Consider the following 13,102-nt stretch of genomic DNA (forward strand, 5'->3'; position numbering starts at 1 on the left):
TCATACAAGTTTATTCTCTTATTAATCACCAATTAAGTATACAAGTCAAAATGGACTAAGCAAAAGAACCATGATGAAGACAATGGTAAACAAACATTTCAAAGAGCATTGGGAAAAGCAGACAATAAGATAACAGAACAATGATAACATTTTTTTAAATTAAAAGGCTCATTCGCATGAAGAAACTAAACCAAATATGAATAGCTATTTTTACCAACATACTGAATGCATTGTTTGGATAGCCACAAAACTACAAATCCATGGAGAGACATTTCTGAATCACAAATTCTTAAATACGCTGATTTCTACGAATTCATACTAATAATAAATTCCAAAACTGAAAAAACAACTGAAATTTTAAAAGGACATGATCGTAAATTTCAGATTTCCGCCACTCTAGTCATCACCAAAGGTGGTCTTCTTCCCTGAAAAAGGCAGGCAACACAAAATGAGAACTGAGGTAGACAAACAATTTCATCAAAATTCAATGATTGAACTAGGTTTAGCATTATACCTTCGGCAGCATAGCTTGGTCTACTTGGTCCTCCACGACCGCGACCACCACCACCAAATCGACCACCACCACCTCTTCCACCACTAAAACGACCACCACCCCCTCTTCCACCACCAAATCTGCCACCACTGTCCCTTCCACCAAAACGACCACCACCCCCTCTTCCACCACCCCCTCTTCCACCACCCCCTCTTCCACCACTCCTACCACCGAATCGGCCACCCCTACCACCACCAGAACCTTGATTGTCTCTAGGTTTGGCTTCATCCACCGAAAGTGTATAACCTCCAAGGTCAGATTCGTGGAGTTCTAGAGCTTTGCTCAAGCTATCACCATCTTTGAAGTCCAAGTAAGCAAACCTTTTCACAAAAAGATTCGTATTATAATAATTGCAGAGCGAATGAGAAACATTAGGACAAGTACATCAAAAGTGAGAATTTGAAAAGGAAGAGAGGTATATGGAAAGAGCTAAACTTTCAAATGTACATGGATAGGAAAGAATCGAATTGGATAAATAGAAAAGAGAAATACCCTTTACTTTCACCAGAATCATAATCTTTGGGAATAGATATCCTGGTAATCTGCCCACAAGTACCAAAATGATCCTCCAGGCTAGATTTTATCTGAAACAAGAGAGATGACCATATTTTACCACCCACATAAATTGCAAAAATATGCAGCTGATCAGGGCTGAGGACCTTTGGTTCCCCAATAAAAAAAGACCACTTATCAAGGGGTCTATATATCAAATGAAAATGTGATGAAATTACCTCTTCTTCTCCCAGAGATCTATCAAAACCCTTCACAAAGACCGTCTGGGATTGGCCTCTTCCACCACTCTGGGAATTATTAAAGTTACTACAATCAAGAAAAAACAAGCATAAGCAAAGGTGACCTAGGAAAGAAAAAACACCATGGGATTAAAAGTACTGAAAATTACCCGCTGTTGGGACCACTGTTAGGGGTATATGCGCCCCTTTCACGAGCTAAATCAAGGCGGACAGGACGGTTCAACAGTTCTTGATCATGCAATTCAAGGGCCTATTATTATTAGAGAAGCAAAAGAATTTGCAGATCAAATAAAACTGTACTAACTTGAATAAATATAGCATATCTTTGCAATAAAGGGTGGTAAAAAAGAAATTGAGCTAAAGCAATACATACTAACACATGCATTGCATATGCATATAATAAATAACAAAATATAAGTGGAGATCGGTAGTATTTATTATGCAGAAATCAATAACAGCTTTCTGATAATTTATCTAAATACCATCATAATAAAAGTTCCAATTGACTAATAAAAAACATGTATCTGATCAGAAACAAAGTGCAGACACCAAACAAAGTCTGCTTTTTCAATTAAAAAACAATTTCAATAAACACACATTACCAAATTTTCAATGCAGATTCATTCAATATATATAGTTATACAGCCCTACTACTTTAATCAATAATTTGATTTTGGCAATTAAGTAAATTTTCGATGTAGTAAACAGATTTTCTGTCAATTAAACAATGAACGCAATAACTTACGGTTTTGGCTGCCTCTGATGTGGCAAACTCAACATGTCCAAACCCTTTAAATCTCCCATCATCATCTATGGCTAGACGAACATCAACGACTTCTCCAGCATCTTTGAAGAAATTTTCACTGAACAATATCACCAATTAGAAAAACAACACTTCAAATAACTGAATAGACATGCAATAAAATAGTACATACATATCAGAACGTTGCACACTAAATGACAGGTTGCCAATAAATAGTGTCTTTGATCCACCATTTTCTGCATTTGGGGTGGACGGGGTTTTAGGCTGCAAGGTCAAACAACAAATGTGTGTCACCAATTTTGAACAACAACAGTGCAGAAAGGAATACAAGAGAGGATAAGTCAAATACAGCTTTCTTCTCCGATGAGGCATCAACCATCTCCACATCCTTAACCTGTTCCACATGATTGAATAATAATATTACTCCATGAAATTACAGGACCAAAACACAAACTAAAAATTAAATACAGACTAAACACTTACGCTTTTCAGAGGAGTTTGGGAGGGTTTTTTCTCATTTTCCTCCTCTGAGTCCTCTGAACTCTCTGAACCATCATCAGAACTTTCTTTTGAGTCTTTCTCAGGCTGCAGCAAAAATGATTTACAGAGAAATTTACATATTGAAACTAAAGAAATATTTACAAAGAATCCTAGAACCTCCGATAACAGAATTTTTAATTTTAGTGGCTTCAGAGTGATAGTCGTTTAAACTACACTCTAGAAAGTTTTCAATTAGATTTGATGCATCAGAGGCATTAGGCCATAGAATAGGAAATGAACAAGAGCTAGTAATCTACATAATATAAGCTTGAAGACTTCAACAATTCAGAAAAACAATTGCCATGTCCTCTATTACCTCATCATCATCAGATGAGCTATCAGACTCCTTTTTCACCGTCTTCGTGACAGGTGCTGGTTTATTGTTACCATTAGCAGCTTTAACATTTTTCTGCACCAATATTAAGAATCAAAATTGAGATCATTCATCAACTAATGAAGTCCTCTAAGAAGTACAGTATACATCAGCTGCAACAATGATCTAAAACAAAATCACATAATCACCTTTTTATCATCACCATCGCTATCCGAGGACTCCTGTAGTTGGCAAGGTTGGTAGCACATCAGTATCAGTATAAAAAGAAGGGAAATTTTCGAAGTTGAAAAAAAGAGTAAGGATTTACAAGGAAGAATGGTTATCAGTACATCTTAACTGCATGTATGACCACAGTTTTAATCGAAGTATAACAAAAAGAGTGAACAGATTATTATAAACCTAATTATCAGCAATAACACATTTACATCGTCTTCAACAAAGCTGCTAGCATCTGAATCTGAGCTGATGACAGCATTCATCCATGGAAGAGTAGACTTGGAAACAGCAGTTACAGTGTGTGTGTGTGTGTATGTATACATGTATATGATTAAAACATGATGTGTTACTGACAAATATTTAGGAAAGTCTTAATAGATTATCCTTACTGTCAAAGTGTCAATAACCCAAAACATAAAATATATTCGGAGATTTCACTTGATTCATACAAACCATGGATGTTGCATTACAGAGCAAGTTAAAAATAGTGAAACTTTAAAACAAGGAAAAACAAAACAAGGACTCACATCATCATCTGTGCTAACAGCAGTTGAGTCTGACTCAGCCTTCTTAACAGCAGAAGCAGGCAATTTCTTGGCAGCTTCAGTTGCCTGCTTTTACAAAAAATAAAAACTCCATTATTATCATATCAAATTCATAAATGATCAATTCTTAAACATTTATCAGTAGAGAAGCATGTACATTGTCATCGTCGGTACTGTCATCATCGGTGTCCTCAGAACTTTCACCCGACTCAACATTTTTCTTTGACGGGGCAGATCCATTCTTACCAGCAACAGCAACCTTTGGCTTTGGGGCCTATAAAAAGAACAAAAAGCCACCAGGTATTCCACCCAACAATAAATATGTGAACTGTTCTGCGGTATTTAAATCCCATCATGTATAAAGATTTGGTACTGACAAATCTAAATCTAGTACCTCATCTTCAGATTCTGAAGAATCGTCAGAACTACTTTCCTTCTTCTGAACCTTTGATTTCACAGCAGCAGGTTGCTTCTTTGAAGCAGCAACAGCTTTCACAGCAGGTTTCTGACAAGCACAAAAATATAGCATAAGACATAATGTAAGGCAATAACAACAAAATTGATCCTTTCATTCACATGAAATTTCAAGCCATTATTATTATTAAACTTGGTATTAGCCTTGACCAATACCTCATCTTCAGATTCTGATGAAGAATCGTCTGAACTACTTTCCTTCTTTTGAAGCTTAGCTTCCTTCTTTTGTTTCTGGGCAACCTCCTCTATCTTCTGCTTCTTTGCACTCAGCTGCTTCTCAATTTCATCTTCAGGCTGCCTCTTGCCTGCACAAAAATCAAATTAACCAAAATAAATTAGTGTAAAAATAATTTCCAACAAAAAACAACAAAAGGTATCAATTTTAACCAATCATTTATAGCATGGTCTCACATTAAATGTTTGCTCTGTTAGCAACTCTGTAACATCAATACTAGTTAATCAAATAAACTAGCCTGAATTTGAGTTTTTTATATAAAAGTATAAAACAAGTCAACATATTGTATGAAAGTCATTACAACCTTGTAAAACTTATGAGCTAAAAAGAAACGTAAACCCACATAATAATAAGCATGATAAATAATGAATACAGTAAATAAAAACGAAATATAACAAGTTCAATGATAAATATAGCTCAGTTTCAGTGGAGTTATTTTGTGTAGGTATATAGATACATATATAAATAAATATATATATACAAGTATAAACATAATTTCCAACAAAAACAACAAAAGGTATCCATTTTACACCCTCGTTTATAGGACGATCTCACATGAAAAGTTTGATATGTTTGCAACTCTATAACATCAATACTAGTTAATCAAATAAACTATGCTAAAATCAGCATATTATTGTATGAAAGTCATTTAAAAGTTGTAAAACTTATAAACTAAAAAAATACGTAATTCCACATAATAATAGGCATAATAAATAATAAAAACAGTAAATAAAAACGAAATATAACAGCAAAAGTGCGAAGATGATGGAAATTTCATACCACCCTTTTTGGCAGACTTGGAAGGAGCAACTACAGCTGGTGCAGCATCAACCTAAACGAGAAAACGAAAACAAAAAGGAATAATTAGTAACAGCACCTGAAACAATGCTATTACATCATAAATCAAAATAATAATAACAAAAGGTTGAAAAAATGAAGCAAAAACGTACTTTGGTAGCAGATTTCTTGCTAGACTTGCCCATTGATATAGAGAAGATTGAAAAAGAAGAGAAAGGGAAAAGGAGGCTCTGCAAAACCCTTGTTACCGAAGAGAGGTTTTAGGGTTTTGGGGAGCGAAGAAGTGAAGATTGTTACGGCTGCTCTCACTGCTTTTATACACGAGGATCAGTGTGGTGTGTTGGTTAGGGGTTAGGGTTTTGGGATTACGAGTCTGCGTTTTGACTCGCATGCTTTAGATATTTTCTTGCCTAGTCATCGATATTTAGCAATTTCATTTTTTTAATAATTAATTGATAAACTAATTTTTTTTTTTTTTTTTATTATTTCATTGATATTAATAGGATATGGAATGAACCAACTCGTTCACTTGGTATAGTTTAGTTATGATTGAATCGAAATATGGTTAAGTTTTAATGGATTTATGGTTGGATTCAAGTTTAAAAATTAGATATAATTAATATTTAGGATTAGAATATGTATAATTTATGAACGGACGTTGGTTCAAGCAGTACATGCTTAATTCCCCTTAAGCAAAAACCTGGGTTCGAGTCTTGTGGATGGAAAAAATGTCTGTTGAGAGAGTTAACTTCACGTACTTGTGGATATTCCCGGCTCGGACAAGATAGCCTCCACTGTGAGGATACCTGTGCGAAACCAAAAAAAATATATAATTTGATCTGACCTAACTCATGCATGAAATATATTCAATCGTATATAAACTAATGATATTTACCTTAAATGAAATATATTAAAGTATATTTAGATTGTGTACAAAGTAATATTGACATCTACCTTGTCAAAATATGTGCATGATTAGCAATATACACATGTATATTATTTCATATGTCAAATTATATTTTATAATCATAAATAATATTGACAATTTTTTTTGTACTACTGAAAATGTTCTCGCCCTATGGGTAGGAAACTAATTATTTTTGAAATGTGTATATGTCTCTCCCAACAAATGTTGCTCATAGAAATCGGGCATTTGACGTTTTAAGTACTCTGATATTTAACAAAATCTTACACTATTATATCAACATCTTATTGGTAGAGAATACTTTATTTAACAAGGGTATGCATTGTATTTGATTGGCTTTATGATCGAATTCAAATGTTTGTCTATGTGAGGTTAGTTAGTATGAGATCCTAAAACAAATTGGAATTAAAAAAAGTGACTCGTCAATATCTAAGACTGAATAAAAGATAAGTCTTACCTAACCTATATTTACCCTTACATGCTCAATAAGTACTAATATATTATGTGATATATTAACTAGGGATGAAAATAGTAAACAGAGTGATTATGTAATAAGACAAAAAATGTGAAAATAGTATAAAAATGGAAGGGGGCAATGTTGGTTCAAGAGAGAAATGATGTAATATTTATAAGATACAAAAAAAAATAATTAGAGCTTCAAGCACTAATGTTATTATAGTTTATCAACATTTCATCTATTGGCTTCTTGCTTATCTTACTACACTAAAAAATGTTTCAAACACTAATGTCATTCTTGTTTTTGTTTATTAAAATTTTACCTATTAGCTTCTTATTTGAAAATGTATATGTATAAAATTTTATTATATTCAATTGTGTACAAAATAATGGTATTTATAAAATATATTCAATTGTATATAAAGTAATTTTAACATCTACTTTATCAATATATGCATAATTAACAATATAGACAATATATCATTATTTTGCACTAATCTTATTATTATTAAAAAATGTTTCGAGCTAATAAATAATGATTTCAAAATTTATTAATTATCTTTCCCTCCATTTCAAAATCACACTCCTAAACAAAATTTGCATCTTGAGTTTAAGGGAGATGATATAGTTTAATGCCATTATAAGATAAATTCCAGTAGAAAAAATATAAAACTAATTTCATTCGGCACTAGTCAAATATACCAAAGCATAAATTTATTTGAAATGTTGACTTTATTTTTTTGTATTATCAAGATTTTTATACCCTATAAAAAAGTAATTAGTTTCTTTCAGAGTGTATAATTGTTAATACAATAAAGACTTGTCACTAACAAAAATCAAGTTCTTTATATTTTAATTTTTTAGATATAGTGAAATTTTACACCACCCAAGATCAAAGCTCATTCTATTCCTATAACAATGTAAAGTAATTATAACATACTATATTATAAAATATACACTTAGTTTATTTTACATATATTAATATAGGAGTCTGTGTATGTTATAAGTTATAATTGATCTAAAAAATACTTAACAATTAAAATTTTAATTTAAATAAACATTTTAACTAACGGCAACTTATGATATACTCACACTCTGTTATTAGAAGAATGATATATTATTTTAAAAATCTTAATAATTATAAAAAATAATATTAACTACACATATCATCCAAGAACATTTCTAGAGCCATATTCTATAAGACTATCACACTTACCAAAGAGTAAGTCTATAACAATCAATAACCAACGGACGTTGGTTTAAATGGTACATGTTTGATCCTTAATTAAGTTTTCGAGTTTTATGCATGAAAAAAATGAGAGAGTTAGCCCCGTATACCTCCGACTCGGACAGCATTGACTCTAGTGTGCGGATATAAGGAGCAAAGCAAAGAAAAGAGTAAGTCTATGACAACTATTTCACTTTTTATCTTCCATCACCACCCACACTTAGTTACACCCTTCTCTAAACCAAACACACTTCAACTCTATCTTTCATTATTGTTTTTCCCCAACACACCCACCCCATTGCATTACTAGTACTACTTCCCAAATTCTATTTCTTCTCCTCACATTGTCGCTTTTATTTCCCATTAGGTTACACCCACTTTCTCTTTCTTCACTTCATGTATTTTTGTTGCTGAATTACTGCATTTTACTGTCATTATGTTTGTGGGGTTTAGTTATAATTGAAGATTTAACCATTCTGCATTACAAAGTTGCTCCTTTTATATTTGGTCTGCATAATATCACATAAAGTTTTGATCTTTTTTTACCGATTCCCAGTACATCCTGCTTTTTCATGTAATCAACCACTCTGGAAAAATGTTTAACGTTTAGATTGATTATATTGTACTAGTGCTGCTGAAAGGGTTTTTAGCATTCATTAGGCACATTTTTTAAAATGAACTACTTTGCTATTTTTACTTATTTTTGGACTCATGGGTAGTCATTAAGATTTCTAATGCCCTATTGAAGCAACTAATTTCATAATGTTTTGAATGGTTTGTTCTTTTTGGGATTGCATTAGTTTCTTAGACTAGTTTAACTATTTTCCCAGTTAAAATATTAGAAAGAAGTTTGACCTGGAATTTGTTGAATTTAGAGAAATAATGATGGTATTGATGAAAGAAGAGAAATCAGTAATGTTTTCTCTACGGTATTTTTTAAAATTTATCTTCAATGGTATTGATGCTTGTTTCTGTATGCAGATTTAGAGTGCCTTCTGCCATAATAAGCTCATTGCAGATGGCGGCAACATCATTTTCTGGTTTGCAACTTGCAATGTTAAGGTCATGCATTCCTTCATCACAAAGGTTTGCAGATGCAGGCACTGTTATTCTTGGTGGCAAGGCCAAGGTGGGATCATGGAATAAACTGGCGAGTGTGAGTCATGTTTCATCAGTGCAACCTTTCCAGCAAAGCTTTACATCATCTTCCTTGAAATCCGAAAAAATTGTTACAAAAGCAATGTCCGAGTCCAGTGCGAATGCTCCAGTCTCGGGATTGCCAATTAATCTGAAAGGTTACAGCTCATGTTCTCCGAAGCTCCTTATGGATACTTTGTTTTTATTTGCACACATGTATGTCTTAATGATGCCTAACTGTTGTTTTGGAGAAGTTTTATATTCTAGCAAATTAACTCTCTCCTTCCCTTTTAACCAATTTAATTATTTTTAAGTATTTTGTCCTGATAATTTTGTGCTTACAGAGTGAAACTTATTTGGCTGTGGAAACTACTGTAAGGGTCCTTAACAACCGAGGACCAAGCATATAGTTGTGCAATATATGAATAACAAGCTAATGTTTAGATTTATCTTTTTTTGTTGATAAATTCTGCAAGATTAAGTAGTGAAATTTTTTCATATTGATCGTCAAAATTTTGTTGGTCATATCTTGTCATAGATTTTTCTGTCATAGATTATGAGAACATGTAGTGCTATACTGAAAATATTATTTTATGTAGGTAAAAGGGCTTTTATTGCTGGCGTGGCTGACGACCATGGATATGGATGGGCAATTGCAAAATCTCTTGCTGCAGCAGGTGCTGAAATCCTTGTTGGAACATGGGTGCCTGTAAGTTATATATTTCTTCTTTTTTGGGTAAAAAAATAGGTACCTATCAGTCAATATACGTAACCATGGGGTTTAATCTACAGACTTCCGGATTCCTCCTATGTTTTGCAGTCTTATTGTTGTGATACATCTACTAACCCTGAACCTTTTTCTTTAGGCTCTCAATATTTTTGAGTCCAGCCTACGACGTGGAAAATTTGACGAGTCACGCATGTAAGATGTTAAATACTGCTGTTTGATATTGTTTTCCCCCCTTAAATGTGATGACCTGCTAATAAGAAACTCTGTTTTCTAGATTACCAGATGGTTCACTGATGGAGATTACAAAAGTTTATCCCTTGGATGCAGTTTTTGACAATCTGGAGGATGTACCAGAAGATGTAAACACTCTATACATATTTTATTTTATTTTTAAATAATAACAAAGACTCAAAGTGCATGCATGTCATCATCCATACTGTCGTACTGGTTCATTTTTTCTTCTTCTTTATAATTGTATACAGATAAAAACAAACAAGCGCTATGCTGGATCTGCCAAATGGACAGTTCAGGTATTTATACTTATTTTCGCTAGTTTTCCGGTCTTGAGAGAGAGATTATTCATTACCTAACTAGTACATGCTTTTTCATTTGGGTAGTTAAGCATAGGGGTATTTCTTTCTGGGTGTTGAAGAACCTAAGAACCGTAACGAAGTAGTAAGCCTAGCAGTGTTTACTTAGTGAATATGCACCATATCTCAAACTGTCCTGCCTGACTGCATAAGACTAGTCTTGTTGTATATTTTGTTCACTATTTTGCTTTTCAGGAAGTTGCTGAATCCGTTAAGGAAGACTTTGGCACCATAGACATCCTTGTGCACTCGCTTGCCAACGGACCAGAGGTATGGCGAATACAGACAGTAATAAACATTGAGGATTCTTTATACCTTGGTCTTTGGCTTTAACGTGTAGTTAACTCAATTATAGGTGACCAAACCATTGTTGGAGACATCTAGGAAGGGATATCTTGCTGCAATATCTGCATCTAGTTACTCTTATGTTTCCTTACTGAAGCACTTTCTTCCAATCTTGAACCCAGGTATGTATCCTTATCTCACAGGGTTCCGTTATATTGCTTCTTACTATGGTTTGCCATTTGATTTTACTTTTCTGATTTATTTGTAGGTGGAGCTTCAATCTCTCTCACATACATTGCTTCACAAAGGATTATTCCTGGGTATGTTAATTATGCCTTAGAGAGTCCTTATAATTCTAAGTTTCATAAATTTAGTCTGAAATATTTGTGAATTAAATGATAAACAGTTATGGTGGTGGTATGAGTTCTGCAAAAGCTGCACTGGAAAGTGATACACGAGTAAGCTTTGAACTGTTTTCCTTACTAACCATCACACAGACTGACTTTGAGATGCTTAGTTCAGTTGTTAGTTCTTCTCCTCACTATTAGATTCTTGAAACTATGTTTCATATTTTATGCTTTTTCAGGTTCTTGCTTTTGAAGCGGGTAGAAAGCGCAAAATCAGAGTCAATACTATATCTGCTGGTATTGGTGGCTTTCTATTTATCTAATTTAGTTAGTGTATTTGTCTGATCTTCTCTTGTCTGTTTAATATGCCCTTGTTTGCTTTAATTTCTTAACACGGGAGACATGGTGGCAGAAAAAAGAGGGGGTGTCTTGCTTTCTCTATGGCATTTTACATGAACATGCATAGCCTGAACAATTTTATCTTTTATGAATTTATCCCATCGATGTGCATGGTTCTATATAATGCGATAAATATCTTATAAGTGATGCACAAATACCAGGGCTTTCTATGTTAATAAATGTTTAGCCGGTCATTCAAGCACCTCTAATTTGGACTTGATTTGAATTTTTACACATGCATCTTACTGTCCATGCTTTAGTATTAGCAAGCTCTATTTCAACTGTATCCTTGATTGCCCCCAAAGTGCTACCAAATGTTCCAATATGATTTATTCTTGTATATCGGCACTGTGTAATTATCACGAACCAAGTCCATCTCCAGTAGGTGAATAGAGTAATTGTTAATATTTCCTTTTAGATTATGTGTGTTCATAGTTACTATTGCATAGTTATCTCTCTCCTTGGTTGAAGTTTAACTTATGTTGTACACGGTTGCTTGTTTGCATGTTGGCATGTTTGGTTCTTCTCGTTAACATGTTGATTCAACATCTTTTGCCTATAGGTCCACTGAGAAGTCGTGCTGCAAAAGCAATTGGATTCATTGATAAGATGATTGATTACTCACTAGTCAATGCACCTCTACAGAAAGAACTATCAGCAGGTAGTGTTCCCGTTTCTGCAGCTGTTCTGTACCATTTCCACTATCTATCGGTGATTAGTTTGTTAAACTGAGCTTTGAATTTCATATAACAGAGGAGGTCGGCAATGCGGCCGCATTCTTAGCATCACCTTTGGCATCTGCTATCACTGGTACTGTTCTGTATGTTGACAATGGTCTGAATGCTATGGGAGTTGGAATTGACAGTCCAATATTTAAAGACCTTGACATTCCTAAGGACCAGCATTAGTTGCAGCTACCACACAAAGACAGTGCAGCCTCCACTTTATTTGGGTATTTGCTTTTCTTTTTCTTCGTTTTTGTAGGCTAATTTCCCCTCGCAACTTTAAACATTTGTATGTGCAACAAATGTGCTCTCTACCGAAGCTAATATGATTATGAATGTAAGAATTTTATTTGATCTATTCTCTATTTAGGAATTGAAGTATATTCCTATGTTTAAACCGTACCACATGAAATTATGTTCTAACCATATAAGATAGTTCACCCCAGTGTAGAAATATTATGGAGAATGAAAACACATGGTTTATTTATGTTTTGAATGGGTCTTATACGTTTTTTCATTACTCCGGCGCACTAGGATTTATCGGTTGATTACGTGGACGCATTGCTCCCAGGTTAAATGTTTGTCCACAAAAACCTCAACAATAACTATAGATATATTATAGGGTGTGTTAATGCTTATTTGGGTGTACCTATCTTTACTAAAAGTGTTGGTAGGAGTGAGAAATGTAAAACAAATGGTGAAGAAGCATTGAGAAAACAAATATGAGACCTTTCCAAGAAGCAAGATAGTTTATTGGTTAAGGAACAGGCTTCTTGGCATGTGAAGGAAATTCAAAGGATCAAAATAAAGTTTAGACTTTAGAGAATGCTTTTATGGTGTAACCCTGCATGCAATATAGCACTGGGATATCATTGGCTAATTAGGGAGCACATTTTTGCCATCACACTTTTTGTACCATTCCATGTACTATCACCTGTGATTGGTTGAACACAAATTATTTAAGTTAAAATTGCAATTATTAAATATTCTCCTGGCACATGGAGTGACACAAAGGAGTGAGACAACAGATGTGTACCCGACTAACTACGGATCAAACTAGATTACCTGTT

General features: G+C 33.8%; 2 protein-coding genes and 1 long non-coding RNA gene across 5 annotated transcripts; 2 read left to right on the forward strand and 1 right to left on the reverse strand.

Moving 5' to 3' along the window:
- LOC109355526 (nucleolin 1-like) lies at positions 178 to 5,581 on the reverse strand. Its single transcript, XM_019598724.1, has 18 exons — positions 5,363 to 5,581; positions 5,196 to 5,244; positions 4,334 to 4,482; positions 4,098 to 4,208; positions 3,861 to 3,977; positions 3,686 to 3,769; positions 3,131 to 3,163; positions 2,925 to 3,017; positions 2,552 to 2,653; positions 2,418 to 2,462; positions 2,241 to 2,332; positions 2,051 to 2,168; positions 1,455 to 1,555; positions 1,285 to 1,372; positions 1,046 to 1,137; positions 693 to 873; positions 515 to 659; positions 178 to 425 (listed from the first exon to the last, which is right to left on the reverse strand). Exons 1-18 carry the CDS (start codon positions 5,393 to 5,395, stop codon positions 397 to 399), a joined length of 1,662 nt encoding a protein of 553 aa, XP_019454269.1. The 5' UTR covers positions 5,396 to 5,581; the 3' UTR covers positions 178 to 396.
- On the forward strand, positions 821 to 1,126 carry LOC109355529. Its single transcript, XR_002108668.1, has 2 exons — positions 821 to 933; positions 969 to 1,126. It is a non-coding gene; the product is annotated as an uncharacterized LOC109355529 (long non-coding RNA).
- On the forward strand, positions 8,047 to 12,429 carry LOC109355527 (enoyl-[acyl-carrier-protein] reductase [NADH], chloroplastic-like). 3 transcript variants are annotated; one of them, XM_019598725.1, is made up of 13 exons: positions 8,047 to 8,186; positions 8,801 to 9,114; positions 9,556 to 9,665; positions 9,823 to 9,878; positions 9,961 to 10,045; positions 10,169 to 10,216; positions 10,472 to 10,546; positions 10,632 to 10,743; positions 10,830 to 10,881; positions 10,968 to 11,019; positions 11,148 to 11,205; positions 11,870 to 11,968; positions 12,061 to 12,429. In XM_019598725.1, the coding sequence occupies exons 2-13, from the start codon at positions 8,838 to 8,840 to the stop codon at positions 12,213 to 12,215; spliced, it is 1,179 nt and encodes a 392-aa protein (XP_019454270.1). In that variant the 5' UTR covers positions 8,047 to 8,186; positions 8,801 to 8,837; the 3' UTR covers positions 12,216 to 12,429. The 3 variants fall into 3 exon arrangements, with proteins under 3 accessions (XP_019454270.1, XP_019454272.1, XP_019454271.1); XM_019598727.1 differs by having other exon boundaries at positions 8,105 to 8,188; positions 8,809 to 9,114; XM_019598726.1 differs by having other exon boundaries at positions 8,106 to 8,128.

This window comes from Lupinus angustifolius, chromosome LG08 (genome assembly GCF_001865875.1).
Source record: "Lupinus angustifolius cultivar Tanjil chromosome LG08, LupAngTanjil_v1.0, whole genome shotgun sequence".
Classification (NCBI taxonomy): domain Eukaryota; kingdom Viridiplantae; phylum Streptophyta; class Magnoliopsida; order Fabales; family Fabaceae; genus Lupinus; species Lupinus angustifolius.